Source organism: Cucumis melo, chromosome 6 (assembly GCF_025177605.1).
Source record: "Cucumis melo cultivar AY chromosome 6, USDA_Cmelo_AY_1.0, whole genome shotgun sequence".
Lineage (NCBI taxonomy): Eukaryota > Viridiplantae > Streptophyta > Magnoliopsida > Cucurbitales > Cucurbitaceae > Cucumis > Cucumis melo.
The window spans coordinates 4,540,493-4,559,282 of record NC_066862.1 but is presented as its reverse complement, the minus strand read 5'-3'; the positions used below and the strand labels follow the sequence as shown (position 1 = coordinate 4,559,282).

At 30.1% G+C, this 18,790-nt stretch overlaps 4 protein-coding genes across 4 annotated transcripts; 1 reads left to right on the top strand and 3 right to left on the bottom strand.

Moving 5' to 3' along the window:
• The first annotated feature begins 1,173 nt into the window (after nucleotides 1-1,173).
• On the top strand, nucleotides 1,174-2,013 carry LOC103483776 (protein DMP2-like). Its single transcript, XM_008440541.3, has one exon. It carries the CDS (start codon nucleotides 1,191-1,193, stop codon nucleotides 1,818-1,820), a length of 630 nt encoding a protein of 209 aa, XP_008438763.1. The 5' UTR covers nucleotides 1,174-1,190; the 3' UTR covers nucleotides 1,821-2,013.
• A 7,243-nt stretch (nucleotides 2,014-9,256) lies between these two features.
• LOC103484187 (protein DMP2-like) lies at nucleotides 9,257-9,919 on the bottom strand. The gene has a single exon (XM_008441150.3). The coding sequence runs from the start codon at nucleotides 9,917-9,919 to the stop codon at nucleotides 9,353-9,355; it is 567 nt and encodes a 188-aa protein (XP_008439372.3). The 3' UTR covers nucleotides 9,257-9,352.
• Nucleotides 9,920-12,872: 2,953 nt separating this feature from the next.
• LOC127149858 (protein DMP2-like) lies at nucleotides 12,873-13,764 on the bottom strand. Its single transcript, XM_051086126.1, has one exon. The coding sequence runs from the start codon at nucleotides 13,573-13,575 to the stop codon at nucleotides 13,030-13,032; it is 546 nt and encodes a 181-aa protein (XP_050942083.1). The 5' UTR covers nucleotides 13,576-13,764; the 3' UTR covers nucleotides 12,873-13,029.
• A 2,458-nt stretch (nucleotides 13,765-16,222) lies between these two features.
• LOC103483772 (uncharacterized) lies at nucleotides 16,223-18,671 on the bottom strand. The gene is made up of 4 exons (XM_008440537.3): nucleotides 17,262-18,671; nucleotides 16,890-17,097; nucleotides 16,652-16,781; nucleotides 16,223-16,564 (listed from the first exon to the last, which is right to left on the bottom strand). Exons 1-4 carry the CDS (start codon nucleotides 18,089-18,091, stop codon nucleotides 16,311-16,313), a joined length of 1,422 nt encoding a protein of 473 aa, XP_008438759.2. The 5' UTR covers nucleotides 18,092-18,671; the 3' UTR covers nucleotides 16,223-16,310.
• Between the last annotated feature and the right edge of the window lie 119 nt (nucleotides 18,672-18,790).

The following is an 18,790-nucleotide window of genomic DNA, read 5'->3' as shown; positions in this document are numbered from 1 at the left end:
AAACCCAAAATCCTTGTTTGCTCATTTTAAGTTGTCCTCAAACTATATACATACTATGCAACAAGCAAAACCTCACATGATCGAAACTCATACTCAATACCTACCTTGTTTACTTAAATCACATATGAGGATTTGAGAACCTATATATTTAAGATATCTCTTGAACAAATGTATATGTTTTATTTGAGCTATCTCATGTTGACTATCAATTTTTATTCAAGTAATTTTATAAATCTTGGGATTCAAATATAAACAAATTTCAACTTTCTTCCAAAAATATATAGCATACATGTTATTTTTTAAAAGATGCAAAAATCTCATTTTTCTTCTTAAATTTTTAAGTTTTTTTATACTTTCGTCCTTAACCTTTTAAAATATTCATTTTGATTGTCAAATTTTTTATATTTTGCTCTACTTTATCCACAAACTTTCTAAATGCCTTCTTTAGCCTCCAAACTTACGATTTTTATTCGTTTGTAACATTATTTTTTACTTTAAAGTCATTTTGTTCAATGTTGTCTCAAACTTATTTAGTTTTCGCCGTACATGAAAATGTTAAAATGGATTCAAAGGATATTATATTATATATCTACACTTTAAATAATTTCATTTCAAGATTATCCATTTTAATCATTAAAGTTCAAAGTTTGTTTCAAAACAATGATGAAATTTTTTGGTTAACAAAACTTGGAAGGAAAAAGTAAAGAAAAATAATGCAAACTATACCCATTGTTGTCTTCCTCCTTTCAACCTCCATATGTTTAGATATACACAACCTTGTCCGTTTATAAAATTAACAACAAAAATCTTTCGTAATTATTCGTGAAAAAAGAAATCAAACTCAAAAATTAAAATGAAACATTTAAAGGTTCACATAATATAATCGAAAACTCCTTCCAAATATATAAAAAAGAAAGCAAAAATTAATATATTAGAAATTTAAGAATCAAAATGAAACAAAATTAAAAGTTCCGGATCTGATTGAATTTTTTTAAAAAAATAAATTGCCATTTTCTTAAAACCTTCCCTTAAACCATTTCTGCAAGTAAAAGCAAACCAAACACCACCGTCTTCTTCAATCTTCGTTCATTTGCGTATAAGCAAAATCCAATTCCAAACCCACTGAATAACAAATTTCCCCAACTTTCTTTTATTTAAATTCTCCAAGTTTCATCTTCAATCACATCCAAATGCCTAAATCAAAACCAAAATCAACAACAATCACACCAAAACCAATCAAATCCCGCCCATTTCAGTTCATGGCTACCTCCGCCACTGAAAAAACCCTTACCGGCGTCGGTAACTTAATCCGTCTCCTCCCCACCGGCACCGTCTTCCTCTTCCAATTCCTCAGCCCAATCCTCACCAACAGCGGCCACTGCGAACCAATCAACAAATCCCTCTCTATTATCCTCATCATTCTCTGCGGTCTCTCCTGTTTCCTCTCTTCCTTCACCGACTCCTACACCGGCGACGACGGTGCTCTCCACTGGGGATTCGCTACGCCCTCTGGAATGTGGCCAGCGCCGGAATCGAAGACGGTGGATCTTTCACCTTACAAGCTTAGGGCAGGGGATTTCGTACACGCTACTTTTTCCGCCCTGGTTTTTGGGGCTTTGGTGGTTCTTGACTCCGATACTATGGAGTGCTTCTTCCCGAGCTTTGCTGCGGCGGATAAGTTGTTGGTTCAGGTTCTTCCGCCGGTCGTCGGAGCGGTTTCGAGCGTGGTGTTTGTGATGTTTCCTAATACTCGCCATGGCATTGGGTATTATGATTCCTCTAAAGGAACTTCCGGCGCGGCGGTTCAACGAAAGGCCTGAGGGGGGGGGGGGGGGGGGGGGGCTGAGGTTAAATATGTAATTTTACAGAATTGATTTAATATAGGATTTTAATTGGGTGATTGAATTTCCACATAAAATTAATTATACTCTTTAAAGTGTAATTTAAAATTTCAATTTTAAAAGAAAAGAGAGAAATAAAGATTTCTTCCATCCATACTAAGTATGGTAATAACATGTTTGAAATTAAGAATGCTAAAGACAACAAAGGAAATAAAGGAAATGGACCGTTGTAAATATAACAATCATATGTCTAAATTAGTATTTGTAGATATAATTTAGAAAAAAAAATTATAATTATGTCAAAGTTTAGGTTTAGTTTTTGGAGTCTTGTTGGTGAAAGACCAAAAAATCACGTGTCTAATTATCTTTACTCATCTACTTAAATGCTTCAGATGAAACCATAATTTTAGAGTGAATCGTAAGAATTAGAGATGAACTCTTATATAAATGAGAGTTTGTGAATAATATTCATGATTTCTATATTAATTTTTTTTTTTTTTTGCATATCTTTAAAATAAAATAAGTGTTACGTCTACATTAATAATTAACGAAAAAATGGACAAAAAGATGAAAAAAATGTGTTCATGTATATATATAAGGTTACTACTTTTGTTTATTCTAATTATAAGTTTGAGAGTCATCATTTCATCTGCATCCCATTTGTCCAAAAATTTAAATTACTTAATTGATGGGCATTTTCTTTTTTCAAATTTGTATGTCAAAGTTTGTTTTAAGTTTAAATACATATCTATACAATTATACAATTATCGTAATATTTCAATTGGAGTCTAGTTCAAAACTAATATAATTCTAGTTGTGTATTAATTGCCTTCGTCTCTAACGACCAATGAGGATATTAGATATTCGAATTCGTCTTTGGTACTTATTTTTTAATCTAAAAACGCAACAACATAACAATGCAAACATTTACTACAACGACATTCAAAATTATCAACGAAAGTGATTATGCAAGTCAGGTAGTGGGTGGAATTTTTTTAACTCCTTTGGCCGTTGAAGTAGCATGGTACCCTATGCCATGACGATGATTAGGGAACGAGACGAATACGATGCTTGCAGTGGCTCCGATGATCGGCGGTAGAGTTTGGACAAAAAACGTGTGATGTTTTTTCCACTTGGAAAATATATAGTTCATTATAGGAATGTAAATAGGTTGGGTTGGAAGACATTTTCAGCCCAACGTTGGGTTGCCAACTCGAATAATCCTAATTAAGTTTTCAACTCAACCCAACCGTACAATATGAGTTGGGTTGTAGGGTTTATTATTATTATTTTGTTTCTAAATTTTAACGTTTGCAAATAAAAATCACTAACGAATATGTTTTGCATCAAATTAAGAAAAAAAGCTCTCGAAACTCAAGATTGTTTAACTTTTATTAAATAAATAAATACTAATAACCCAACTCAATCCATATAATATGGGTTGAATAATTTGGATTGTCGAGTTGCTTGGTTTATTCTTACCTCTTTAGTTCATTACATCAGAGTCCACCACTACCATAACTACAAACACGGCCGTCAAAAACACCGCGTGTATGACATCCCCGATCTGGAGCTTGTACTGCTCCATGTTCAACTGTGCTTCTATCGTTGGCTTCGGCCACATGCCGGACGGCATAACGAAAGTCCACTCGACGTTGCCCTCATGGTTGATGTAGGAGTTCGTAAAGGAGGAGAGAAGCAAGAGAGGGTGCAGAGGACGATAAAGATGATGACGAAAACTATGTTCATCTTGTCGCAATGGCCGCGTCGTTGGTGAGGACAGGGCCGATGAATTGATAGAGGAAGAGGGTGCTGGTCGTGCTCATTTTGGAAGGATATATATTGCAGTTTTTATTTAGAGGCATAGTGATAAAGAGTATGTAATGGACACATCAATATATAATATGGTGTTGGAAACGACTTTGGGAAATTGGATTGATTGTTTTTTTATCATTTTTTTTAAATTAAATTTATTTATTTTTAAAGCAAAAAAACAACTCGAGTAATTGGGAGAAAAAAAAATAGAGTTAATTTAAAATATAGCAAAATTTTAAGTTTTATCATATCATCCTCTATTCTTTTTATTTTTTTAATTTTTTTTAATATTAAGCACTAGTTTTAAGCTTTATCTAGAATATCCAATTAAAATTGAACATCCAGAATTATATTCTAATAAGAACATTTTATTTTATTTTTCAGGATTATATTCTTGCTTTTTTGGAAGTGATAATTTATCTAATTTTTAAAATATAGTTTTCTTTGCTTCGTTGGTTGTGGGTTTCCTCTATTTTATTTGTATTAGATAATATATAGCACAATATCACGGTATATTTAGATAGACATAGATATCACTAAATATTTTACTATATGAATCTATTAGTGGATTTATCACATGTAGATTTGTGATATTTTATAAATATTTTCATATAATTATATATATATATATATATATATATATATATTGGAAAGATTATATTTTAATTCTTTCATAATTCTCAAAACTAAAAATAATTGGATATGATGTCTACAATTTTAAAACATACATTCGCAATCTCCAAACTTCTATTAAAAAATTTTTATTTCTATTTTTTTTTTAAAATATGGTTAAGAAATGAAACTTCACCCCTCTAAATTAGAAACTTATACTGATTACAACTAAACTAAGTTTTTATTTTAGCATACCATTTTATTTGCAATTTTATTTTATGTTTTGAAACTTATGTTAAATATATTAGAGAGCTTTTCTTATTAAAAAAAAAAACAAAAACATAAACACGAGGAATCTTTTTCTCTCTTTTTTTCATCATCCTCTACTCACTTTTTTAAGGGTGCTTTCAATTATCTATCTTTTTCTGATCTCTACATTTATACTGATATGTTTTAACACGTGATGAAATTTTATACATTTTTTTTCCTTGTGAATTTGTGGGGTAAGGGGTGCTATGGTAGTCAATTATTGCTTCTTTTTTTTTTTTTTTCTTTACTAGTTTGCAAATTTGTGGGGAAGAATAAGAGAGGCCCCCATGGATTGGAACTGTAATTACTAGAGACCAGAACAGGAAAGTAATGGTGAAAATAAAAGGGAGGAACCAATAATTATATGAAAGGATAAAAGGAGTGGCATCGACACATTGGAGTTGCACCATAGGAATGGGCCATGTGAGACGATGAGTTGTGTAATCGAGGAACATATTATTGGGGGTTTTTAATCACACAAGATGACGTCAAGTTAAATGGTAGAGAGTTAAAATAGTGCCATTAAAAACTAACTTCATGTTGAAACACTGTCAATTTAGGATTATAATTAATTAAATAATAATAAATATAAAAATAAAATATTTTACAAAACATTTACATCGTAGAAAAATCAAATTTAATAAATTTTGTCTTTTAGTTGTTTCGTATGGTGTAGTCTAAATAATTTATCAATTTTTTCTTGTTTTTAAAAAAATTAAACTAAAAAAGAGAAAGAATGTTGTTGCATATGTTGGAGCAATAATTGTTATGAGCTATGTTAGAGTTTGCTATTTTTTTTTTTTATTTTGTCTTTGTAAATACAATCTTATCATTGAAAACAAACAGATGTCAATTGAACTAGCACATGTTAGCCAAAAATATTATACTCTGTTGTACTCTACTTTTGTTTTGTGTGCGTTATTGAATTGATTTAATTTAATTTTGTGATCCTAAGCAATAATTGTTTGGTTCACATTTTGTGTTTGGAAGTAATTTTCAAAAACGTTATTATGTAAAACAATAATTTTGAGTAATCTACTTTGAAAATTTTGAGAAATAGATTCTTTAGCTACAATAATTACTCTGTAATAGAATTTCCATTTTGTTATTTCTTTAATTTATACACAACTTTTGTCTATATTCTAAATTGTAAGTTCCACTGTCAATATCACTTTCAAACAAACTATTGTTCATATATATTTGAAGCTAAAATGTGCATTAATTTACTTCATTTTAGGGCTAGAAAGATTTTTAGCTACCAACCATTTATTAGAGTGAAGTATGAGATAGAGACGAATCGATCTTCTAACTTCAAGGTTGTTAACTATATCAGTTAATTAATTAAGTATTCCTCATTTTTCGACTAATTCATACTTTCTCTAGTATAAAAACAAAAGGATATAGGTTTTGATGCATCGAAAAAGGTATTAAGTTAAATCTATGATCAAGCGAGGGAAATTCATCCCTTAAACGAGAGAATGTATTCGAAGAACACATGTCATGTATTCAAAAAGATATATATATAATAAGAAACTTTTAATTACAACCTAAATGAAATATAAAAACTTTTATGTAATTGCTCTCAACAAAGACATTAAGGAAATTAAATATTTTAGAAAATTTCCAACGAAATCCACTATCTCCCCTGTTTTCAAATTATCCAAAATGAGTATGTCTATGTAATCCACCAAATAATACTGTTTATGTAGGTAGTTTGACGAGCGTGAGGTAAGTTATAACATGACCACTAAAGGGTTATTTGGGGGAACGGTTGGGTTATTGGGGGTTAGGGTTATGATAAACCTATAGTTGTGATAAGATGTGTTTTGGGAAATTGTTATGAATGAAGTGTTATATGATAAGATGTGTTTGGGGGAAAGATTATGTGGGTAGGGTTATAGTGTTATGAAAAGATGTATTTGGGAGAAAAGTTATATAAGTAGTATTATGGAATTTATTTTTTATATATATAATTTTAATTCATATTATGAACCCGATACACAAATTTCGTATATTTAATTTACCAAATCGTCCTAATTTTCGTAAAACAACTTGTCTTAATTTTTTTTTTAAATACGACGTTCATTTTCAACCTTTTTTAAGTAGTTACGTGCGAATAAGTTTTTTTAAAACTCATATTCTAAATCCAATACACAAATCCTGTATATTAAATTTACCGAATAGTTCTAATTTTCGTAAAACAATTTGCCTTAATTTCTTTAACTACGAGGTTCGTTTTTAACAATTTTTAAGTAGTTACGTGCAAATATATATTTTTTTAATTCATATTCTAAATTCAATACACAAATTTTGTTTATTTAATTTACCGAATCGTCCTAGTTTTCGTAAAACAATTTGCCTTAATTTATTTAACTACAAAGTTCATTTTTAATATTTTTTAAGTATACATTACGTTTCAATAAATTAGTTTTATGAATGTGACATGCAACCCGTAAACATGTAAATAAATACAAATAACAATTGAAAATACGAAGTACAGGAAACAAGGAGGTTGAGATTAATATCAAAATTTAATTGTGTAATCACAATAAATTATCTAATTCAAGAATAAATGAAAAAATTAAAATTTTAATCATGTAATTATACCAAATTCAAAACTTAAAAACAAGTTGTGTTTTTAAAATAAAAAGATTAAAATTAACAAAACTAGTATAAAAATTATAAATGAGAAAAAAAAATGGATTAAGGAATAGTTGAGGAAGGGTCGGGGGGTAAAACTATGGTTATGATAACCCTTTCCCAAAACACGAGTTGGGTAACTTTTTAAATTTGTTAGAATTATTGTAAATATAATGATATATTATAAATGTAGATATTCATAACATACATAGGTTACAATTTTCATATAACTCTCTCGTTCAATTTCATATTGTAATATTCATCTCATTGAATTCCATAATGTAACATATATCATGATATGTCCTATAAACAGAGGAGTGTGGTACCTTTGTAAGACACACCATAATTGAGTTTAATTGTCTTCTCTTCTTCCTCTATTTTCTATTCTTCTTTTGTGTTGTTGCATTAGTTTTTGATTCTTTATTTCATAACAAGAATAACTTTTTAATTTTGTGTATTTCAAAAGTTGAATCCTGCTAGTTTTAGATTTAATTTTCAATTTTTTTGAGAAAATATCTAATTTTCATTTTATACACGTTTTATTTTATATATTTATCTATTTTTCACCTAATTAAATCCATTTTCTATTTTTCTTATTATTTAAAATTAATATATAAAAAGAAATTTTGTCACACTAAAACAATAATTCTATATATTATATTATTGTCGCCCCATGTTATTTTCATAGTTCTATTTTTTGGTTTTATTTATATAATATGTGAGAAGTAGGATCGAAAATTTTTACCTCAAAATATTTGATATTACAATCTTTGTTTTCATATTTAGATTCTGTTTTTAGATAATTAATGTACTTTTACCTCAAACATTGAGTGTAAAAATGTTATAGTTAATTAAATCCATAATCTAAATTATATATAGAGTCTTAGTTTGAATTTTCTTCTACTTATAAATAATTATGTTACTTACTATATCCTATGGATTATTATTAAAAGAATGTATGGTTGTAATAAATAATTTAATTACGTTACAAATTAATTATAATTACGTAGATTATATCGTGGATTCAAATCTAACATTACTTTAATGCATATATGAAAGTATAAGTTTCTACTTGAAAAATAGGTTTTATTTTGTTTAAAAATCAAGTCCTCGACCACTTTTACTTAGAATGGAAATTGATTGGGATCGAGCTTAAAATATCTAATAATATAACACGTGTTTATATTTTAAAAATCGTGTTTAATTATAAAGTATGTTGCTAATAGTAATATATATAAATCCATCTTTATTAATTATAAACTAAGAAACAATGGACGTAAAAGCGTAATTAAATTTACTCATATTAATAAATTTTCTAAGTAATATAAACTAAATTTCTAAATTTAAAACCAAAATTTAACAAAAACACTAATTTCGTACTCCACATAAATTAAATTTTATTTTCTCTACAAAGTAACGAAAAATAATTATACTTCAAAAATTAGGTAGGCTTATTATAAATTATATCGTAAGAAGTTAATAAGTCATGGAATAATTAAAATGGATCTAGGAAATTTTCAGACCAAACAAGAAATTAATATGTAAATACTACTATATTGGCGTTATTATGTTATTATATTTTCATAGTTATGGTTGTTTATCAGTGGAAGACATGAATAACAATAAATAATAATGTTTGTCCTCTAACAAATATGAAGTATATTCAAATGTCATCAATAGTTAATTACTCAAAGTCTAAATTATAAATTATAGTCTTGGTTTGAATTTTCTCGTAAATCTAAATTATATTGTTATACTGTCCCTATCGAAAACACTATATATTAAAAAAAAAAAAAGCATGGTTGAATCAAAATATAATTTAAATACAAAATTTTAATTAAATTTGTAGACCCTATTGGGTGGTAGTCTTAGGATCATTTTCAACAATTTAAACATCTTGAATATAAAGAAGAAAAAAAAAAGTTAATATGGAATTACGTTTTTGAATACTCAACTTTTTAAAGAATATGTAGATCTAATAGGATCCTTTAGTTTCAAAACATACTTTTTAGTCTTAGTCGAGAGATTGGAGGATCGAATTCTCTTACAACATAAAATAATGCAAACATGCAATTTTTACAACGAGGTTTAAAGTCAACGAGATGGTGTAGCCACCGATGGACGAGAGAAACATATTAGGCAATAGAAGTTGCTTTCGGAACTCCTGTGGTCGTTGAAGTAGAACGGTACCCTATGCCATGGCGAGTATTAGGGAACGTGACGAACACAACGCTCGAAACCGCACCAACCACCGGCGGCAGAGCTTGTACGACTACCTTATGTTGCTCCACCAAGCTGGGGAAGAAGCACAACACTATATTGTAGTCCATCACCACCAAAACCGCAAACACCGCTGCCGAAAATGTCGCATGGACGAAATCCCCTAGCCGAAGCTTGTATGCCGATAAGTCCAACGAGTCTGACGTTGGCGGTGTTGGCCACATGCCAGACGGCGTCACGATGGTCCATTGAATGGTACCGTCAGAGGCGACGTAGGAGTCGGTGAAGGAGGAGAGGTAACAAGAGAGACCACAAAGGATGACGAAAACAAGGACGAGGACTTTGTTGACGGGCTCGCAGTGGCCGCTGTTGGTGAGGACTGGGCTGAGGAATTGGAAGAGGAAGACGGTGCCGGTGGGGAGGATTTTGATAAGGTCACCGGCGCCGGTAAAGGTTTTTTGGTTAAGCTGGGAGGTTGCCATTTTTAAGGAACTTTTTGTTTGATTACGGAATGTCGTGATATATATATATATGTGTATATATATTTCTTTGAGTGATGGAAATAATTATGGTAATGCTTAATAAATTGTAATTTATGGATGCACGTTGACTTTTAAAAATTGTATCATTTATCAAGTAATCAAGTTGATTAATTTGAAAAAAGTTTTACGATACTTCTAAGTAATGAGAAGAAAATTTTGTTAAAATAAACGTATAACTTAATTAGTATCAAGCTTATTATCGATGTGAAAAATTTCTAAACTAATTAGATACAAATTTAACTTGGGAGCTAGTAAACTCTTTCTATTATAAGAGATAATTTAAATATAATCCATACTCTTATTCGTTGTTTGTATATATGAAAATTGTTACTTTCGAACCTATAAAGAAAACAAGTACATCTCTCTAACTTTCAACCTAATTTATGCTATCAAACATTTTTCGGAGTGGTTTCGAGCATGGTGTTGGGATATTAGGTATTAGACTCATCTACACAACATTCAGCCATGACGATTCAACCAGCGGCCTGGGGGTTGAGCTTTTCCTTGGCATATTGATCATATGAGATGTTACATTTGGAGGTGGAATGGGAAAGAATTGTTTTCGGGATGTCTAAATCTATGTTATTTTATACCTCGATTAATATTTTTAATTTTTAATTTATGGTTTTAGACTTTATATAGTAATGGTACTGCTAGGGGGAAGCTGATTTTAATTATTTAAAGGGGAAAAAATCAAGTTTTATCCATGAAATTTGACAATTATATGAGTGAAAAATATGTTGTGAATTCAAACTTTTTAATTTTTGATAAACTATATAAATAATGTAACTTTTTTAGTTCAAGGTAATTTTGTAGATATTCATATAATTAAAGAATAATTGAAAATAAAATATATATTTAAATAAGATTAATGGTTTATATTTAATATTTGTACGGAAATCATATATGTTTTTTTTGTTAGTAAATGGTCTAAATCAACTTTAAAATGATCATTTAGAACTTTTTTTTTTTCTTTCAAAATTCAAATCCTAAACTCTATTTTAAGAGATTGAATAGAGATCAACTTTCAACTTCATAGATGCGAAAATGTATTTAACTCTATTTGTTATAATTATGATAAGCCTCACAATATCTCGAACCTTTTTCTATACATAAACCCTAAACTATTCTCGTAAAACAGAATGCAAAGACTCAAATTTGGCTTTTTATTTTCTTAGCTTCTTTCAACTTCCGATGATTTTTTGTTCATCAAGTTACTCTTGAAGTGCAATTAACTCCATAAATAATTGGGTTTGTTTCAACCTATAATTTTCAATATGTGAGGATTATATTTTCTCATTTGCCATTTCATCCCAAGTTTTTTTTAGAGAATAATACCTCTTATTCAAATTAAATATTTTGAATATTTGAATGATTTTTTAAAGATAGATTTGATGAGATATTTGGGTTTTAAATCATACATATCTCCATCAAAATTTCTTTTGATCTGAAATCCACCCACGAACTTTAAAACGAAGATCAACGGAAGGATGATTATTTGGGTTTGTGGTAAGAAAAATCATTCTTGAAAATAAGTATTTGGTAGAAAAACCAAAAGAAGTTTCTTATTTTACACTAAGATCTAAAATATAGGAAATGATGAAAGTTATAAGAGATATTATAGTGCACGTAGACCAAAAATATTATAACTTAAATTTCTTTAAATTTGAATTATATCGAGAATTAGGTTTGGTTGTGATTTTAAAAATACAAAAAAAAAAAAAAAACATTTGTTCGATAAAATCTATATTATGAGACTAAAATAATTAATAATGTACCTCGCTTGTTTGTAATTAGAAAAAGTAATAAGACAATATTTTTCTCATAAAAATGGTTAAATGAATTCACACTCGTGCACATTATAGGTTCAAACAACCCACCAATTTGTTCAATATCAAATTATCTACTAATCTTTCCAAGGCTCAAATAGGTTCATACTACGCTCTATTTGATAAACGAGGAGGTAGAGAACTAGTGGAGACCGGTGGATCGGAATTCTTACCTCAAAAGGTCCAATTAACCCTCTTCCTTGAGTTCAATTCATTCTCTTGGTTTAGTTGCTAGTCAATTTACTATTTTTCTTTTGACCTCACTTTGTTATTTCACTTCTACCTTTAATTCACCTATAACAATAAATATATATTAAGGTCTTCTTACCAAAAAAAAAAAAAAAAGTTATATATATTGAGTTGATTTTTATGTGTCAAATGGCATATTCTCATGTTTTCTTTTTTTCTTTTTTTTTTTCTTAGATTCCATCTCTTTAATTACCTTTGACTTTTTGTAAAATTTTCTAAAAATTGTTATTCTTTCTAAATTTGCAAATATTACTTCTTCTAAAGTTTGTTTGAGTAGCCAAATTAAAAATAAATGATTCAATAAAAAGAATTGTATTTGATGTTTTCACATATGTGTTGAGTTGTAAGTGAGAAATTAGATATTTTAATTTAAATTTTAGATTTTCACACCCTAAATTCTAGGGAAGGGTTTATTATTAATTAATTTGTGAACATGTTTTTTTAAACAAATTTATATAATATTTATTATTTTGTAACATTATGTTATTTATACATAAACTATCAAATACATATATTAATTTAAAAATTAATTGAGTTTTTAACCTAAAATGTTATTATGTGTCCCAAAGGTTTTTATCTGTTTTTTTTATATATATAATGGTTCATTTTAAAACTCTAATCCAAATACATTAAAAGAAAAATGTTTCTTTTCAATATTTTTACATTGAAACAATTCAAAAAAAAAAAAAAAAATAAAACTTCAAATTACTAGTTAAAATAATATTAGTTTTTTTAAAAAAATATTTTGGTTCATTTTTATGAAAAGACAAATAATTACTTTAACTAAAAAATAAAATACAAATTTTCAACATTAATTTACCCACAAAATAAATATTGAAATATATAAAAACACTTTAAGTATTTATGAAATCACATTACATACATATATCTTGCAAACCGTTGAATGCCGACGATGAGGATATAGAGGAGGAGGTATCAAGGACGGCGGAAGAGATATTACAATTAGAGATTTTAGCTTAATGCAGCCTTTTGAACTCCAATGGAAGTTGCAGTTGAATGATACCCAAACCCATGGCGAGTATTAGGGAACATAACAAACACCGCTCCGACCACTGGTGGCAGAACCTGGACCAACAATTTATCCTCCGCCACCAGGCTTGGGAAGAAACACCGCACCGTGTCGGAGTCTAGCACGACTAGGACTGCAAACACAGCTATCGATAGGGTAGCGTGGACGAAGTCTCCCAGCTGGAGTTTATAGTTGGACATGTCGACGGAGGCCGGAGCCGGGGCCGGCCAGAGTCCGGATGGGGTGGCAAAGGCTAAATGGATGGCACCGTCGTGGCCGATGTAGGTGTCAGTGAAAGAGGAAAGGAAACAAGAGAGGCCGCAAAAGAGGATGAAGATGAGAGAGAGGGATTTGTTGAAGGAGTTGCAGTGGCCGCTGTTGGTGAGGATTGGGCTGAGGAATTGGAAGAGGAAGACGGTGCCGGTCGGGAGGATTCTGATTAGATCTCCGGCGCCGGTGAGGGTTCTTTGCTTACCAGAGGTGGCCATTTTAATGGAGCTTAGTGATGGGTTAGTTTAATGGAGATGCCAAAGAACTTGGGAGGTGTTATATATATATATATATATATATATTAGAATTAAGCTGTCCAATCAATTTAAAAGAAGAAGAAGAAGAAAAAGAAGAAAAGATAGGGTTTAAAATTATTATGTTAAAGAAGAAAGGGAGGGAAGCAAAGAAAAGAGGAAAGAAACGGAGGGGGTTGGGGTTTATGAATGATAGCAAGGATTGCGTGAATTTACTCAAAAGGGCAGTTCAAAAGAAAGGTTTAACGCAAGACAAAGACTACTCATCCGTAAATTCACGTGCCATTTAAATGAAATAATACTCTTCTTTTTTTTCCTTCTTCTTCTTCTTTTTACCTTAATTTAAGACTATTTTTAAATATAATATAATCAATCAAAATATTTACAAAATATTACGATAATAGACAAAGATAAGTGACGAATCTATAAATCTTATTAATAGAAGGCTTTATCATTAAAAAAAATATATAAAAAATAGGGCTTTAACTCACTCTACGTGGGACTATATAAAAGTTTTACTTCTTGGTTGTATATATATATACACATACACATATATACATACATACACACACACACATATATATATTTGTATTTGTATTTGCTAGTGACTAAGGTTGACTATTATTTATGTCTATCTGTATTATGATAAATATAGATTGTAGTATGTTTTCGTCTATCATAGATAGATTGTTGTATTTAAAATAATTTTTTTAAACTTATTTTTCTTTCTTTAAACCTTTCTAATCATTTTTATACGTTTTTATTTCATAATCATTTAGATGTCATTTCATAATAATTTTAATTTTATTCTTTCATTTTTTTAAAAAAAAAAGTTTATATTTTGTTTGTTTCACATTTTTTCTAAAACATTTTGACTTTTGAAATTTGTTCGATTTTAATCTTTTGCTCGTTAAAATATATATTTTCAGTTCATACACATGTAGAGTATCTTAGAAGTACTCAATCTCTCAAAGTTATAAAGGTGCCATCGTATATCTTTTAAGTTCCATCCATTTTTATTTTTATGAAACTTTCAGAAAAAGAATGTTAGAAGATTAATTTTTTTCCAACAATTTTACAAACAAATGTCTAAGATAAGGTAAACACGATCAATCTTTATAAATTTTGTTTCAATATAGTTTGAATCGTTTTGATTTGACTTTTTTTTACTAGTAATTTATTCAAACCAAGAAAATTGACGTTATTTTATTAAACGCATGATATACTCACATCTATACAAACTAAAAGTTGATTTTTTAAAAAAAAAATATGTTGAGCGGAGGAATCAAATCTTTGACTTCAAAAAGTTGATAGTAAAATCAGTTATTACACTTACAGCTATATTAACAACTAAAGTTTGATTCATTTTTATTTAAAGTAAATTGTAATTATGGCTTATTTTTATTAATAAATAAGTTTTAGGAATGAATTGAAAATTTTGAAAAATAATTATAATGTGCTAACCATTGGAGTTTTTTTTTTTTTTTTTTTTTTTTGCTAAATTATATAAAATAATTTTAAAAATAACATTTTTTACATAGAATCTTTAAACTTTTAAAGTTTCAAACGCCCTTAAAATGTTTTAAATTGTTAAAATGATGTTTTATTTTTAGTATGATTGAATGAGAATGATTAATGTTTTGCGTAAAAAAAACTCTTTTAACCTTGAAAAGTTCCAACATTGAATTAAAAAGGAAAAACAATGTTAAAAAATAACTTGTTGTTAGTAACGAAAAAAAATAATCGACACACTCCTACTTATTCAGTTTTCATCTCTTACTCCTTTTCTTATTAATGGTTTGACATTTGTCCATCTCAAAAGATAAATGAGTAACTAAGGTCTCGTTTGATAACCATTTAGTTTTTTGTTTTTGCTTCTTTAAAATGAAGTCTATAAACACTTTTTTCACCTCCACCTCCAAATTTTCTTTCTTTATATGATTTTTACCAATTAGTTCTTACATTATTTCTTTCGCTTGGCTAAGAATTCGACTATTATACTTTAGTTATTATAGGAAATAAGGAAGAAATATGACTAATTTTTTAAAAAGTAAAAATAACAAACGAAATAGGTACGATGTAGCTTAAATTATCCACTTTAATCAAGGTTTATTAGACTACAACAAGAAGAAAAAAACGATAAAACAACATAAATACCAAAAAGTTGATATCGATTGTTTTAACATGGTTACACCTTAAAAGATTCATTTCGTGTGCATAAATAGTCAAATTATTTTCTAATTCTTTTCTATGTTTTAAGGTTTATTAGCTTTGTTTCATGTTTTAATATTTAATGCCGAAAAAAATAAGTACAAGAGTTAAACAAACAAGAAAAAAATTAAAGAACGAAATTGATTCTTTTCAAATTCATGAAACACAAGAATAATGAGAATTTTCAAACCTATTATAAGAAAAATTGAAGTTATTTTTTTATTTTTATAGAAAATTCTAGGGTGTTTCTAATATTTTAGAACTTCACAGTAATGATGTTTAACCATTTCTTAAAATCCAAAGATCCTTCTTAAACTTTTCAATCTTTAGAAGTACTTTTTATGGACATTTTTTATAATTTAACTATTATAATTTAGCCTTTTTCTTTATGAAACCAACCTTTTCCCAAAATAGTACAAACTGATAAAACTTTTGTATATTGCAAAATTTACAAATCTTGATAAGTGAACAGTCATAGCAAAAGGTATCTAAGTATGCATCAATGACATCCCTATCGATGAACATGTTTGAGTCAACCTTGAAATCCTTTGCTTTAGAACCTTCTGCCCCCCTCTGCTTACTTTCTGTCCTATTCCTACAAACTCTGCCTTCACAATGTGGTGATCGGATGTACCTTTCGACGAGATGACAGAGTACGAACCCGGTACGAATTTAAATGTTGAATCTGGTGAAGCTAAGATATAGTCGACTCTCGTGCCATATTTGCAGGTTCCCTGTACATCTGTGTTGCAAAATATATGAAATTAGCAAAGTTTTTCAGTAGATTCCAAAGGAAAATGGTTTATGAGAATAAGCAATGGTCTCATACTTTGGCCTTTGGCCATGATCACCACTGGCTCGCAATCTCCTGCATAGTCTTTTGAATCTATGTACCCTTTTCCACTCAAAAACTTCATCACCTCCACCTTTGGAGTCGGCTTTCCAACCTTCTCGTAGTACTGCATTAAAAGAAATTTGAACGTATTAACTTCTCACAGTCGACATAGTGGTTTAACATGCTGATCAATAGATTTGGTTTAAACGTTCGGAAAACAGAATCGAATTACCTCAACTATGTCGGTCCATCTTCCAGGTGAGTAATCAGATCTCTCCAAAGAATTGAGACCACCCACCAAGATGTGCGGACAATCAACTGATTTTGTTATTGCATTAATCTGCTTCATCCTCCAATTCTCATCGAGATGATCAAGTTGAGTGCAGTAGATGTTAACTTCACCTGTCCCCGGTACGTCAATTGCAACTTTCAGCAAGTTTCTGAGATCCAAATTGAATAATCCATCAGTTAAGCATTAATACCATTTCCCGGAAGCTGAAAAACACAAACTGATCGGAGAAAACAAAAAGGAAAGAGAAAAGAACATGGGTGATTTTCTATTGAAGTTCTCCTAATGAGTTGTGGGGAGAAGAGAATTAAGAACCTGAAATCATCATCATCAGCAATCTTCTGAATTTTCCATCTTCTGATTGGCCATTTGGACAAAACAGCATTTCCATACTCAGGAGCCCAGCTCTCAGCAAAAACATAATCCATCCCTAAAGCAGCTGCTAAATCAGATAGAGGCTTCATGCCTTTTGATTCCTCAGCCTTCACATCTTGTAAAGCTAATATATCAGCATCTGCCTCTTTGAGAACCTCTAGGATGGTCCTACTACTTGTCAAGTGGTCTTCACAGTGCCAATTAGCTATGGAGAAAGGAAAACACACAGGAGACCTTACTGGGACTTGGCTTTTAAAGTACCTTTTGTCAGTTGTCTTCGTTAGGCTCGGTGTTTCCTCTTCCATGGAAGCAGATAACTTGTTGTTTGCTAAAGAAATCTCGTTGTTGGGAAGATTAATGGAAACTTTCGGCTTTGACCTGGAGAGAGATTCAGTCTTGCTTAATGCATTATGCAGTGGAGATTGCTTTAGTATGCTCTTCGGGCAATGATTCACAGGGCTTCTAAAACTGCACTCCTTTCTATGAAACCCGAATGTTGCTGGTTTCTCAGCAACTGGAACAGCCGGGGCAAGAGAGAACATGGCAACATTGAATGTAGCAACTCGAAATGGCCTTGTGATGACGGAATCACACAACTGGTTCTTCGTATAAATTCTGGCTTTACTTTTATCTGGTCTGCCTTTTTGTCGACCTTTCACGTTCATCTTCCCAAACCTTTTGATAATAACTCTCCGCTTTGGGTGCTTCCATATCAGCCACCATAACCTTGAGCAGAGACGTCGAAGTTCACTCCTCAGGATCCTCAACATTTTAGCAAAATGAAAGACTTCTCAATTCTATTTATGACAGTAAAGATCTCAAAACTTCATTAAATAATCTGGGGATTGGCTAAGTTTCCCCTTTGGTCTTTGAGACACAGCAAGTCGTATGGTCATCTATAGAGATGCCACCAACAGCCCAACTAAAAAGTAGGGAGTTACAGTGTGAAGAGAGAGAAACATAAGATGATAACATAAAGACAAGGAGCAACTACCCCATTACTTGAGAAGAAGGTTGACAATGGAGAAGTATTGTTGAGCTCCTTTTTCCAGATAAACCAAAAGGGAACCAACTACTTCCACTGAACTTAGAAAAATAACTTCCAATTGAACTTGACTTTCGAGAATGACAAAACTCTCTGTTTCAGAAAGGACACTATGATGTGAGAGAAGACTTTTTTGATACCAACCCTGTCTGAGTCTAGCTGTGGTGAAGTTTTCCTTGGTAGGTACAACAAAAAGTTCCGAAAATTTCATCACTCCTGAGTTGAATTTGATTTCTATCATTTCCCAATCTTCATAAAAAAAAATGCTTGCTTTGGTTTCTGGCGACCATGACTATACTTCATCAAATCTTAAACTTTCTCAAGGTGGTTGTTGTGGGTCCCCTCATGTAACATAAGTGTAAAAATAAGAAAAGAAAAAGAAGAAGAAGAAGAAGATAGATCGATCTGGGTTGGAATGGGTCGG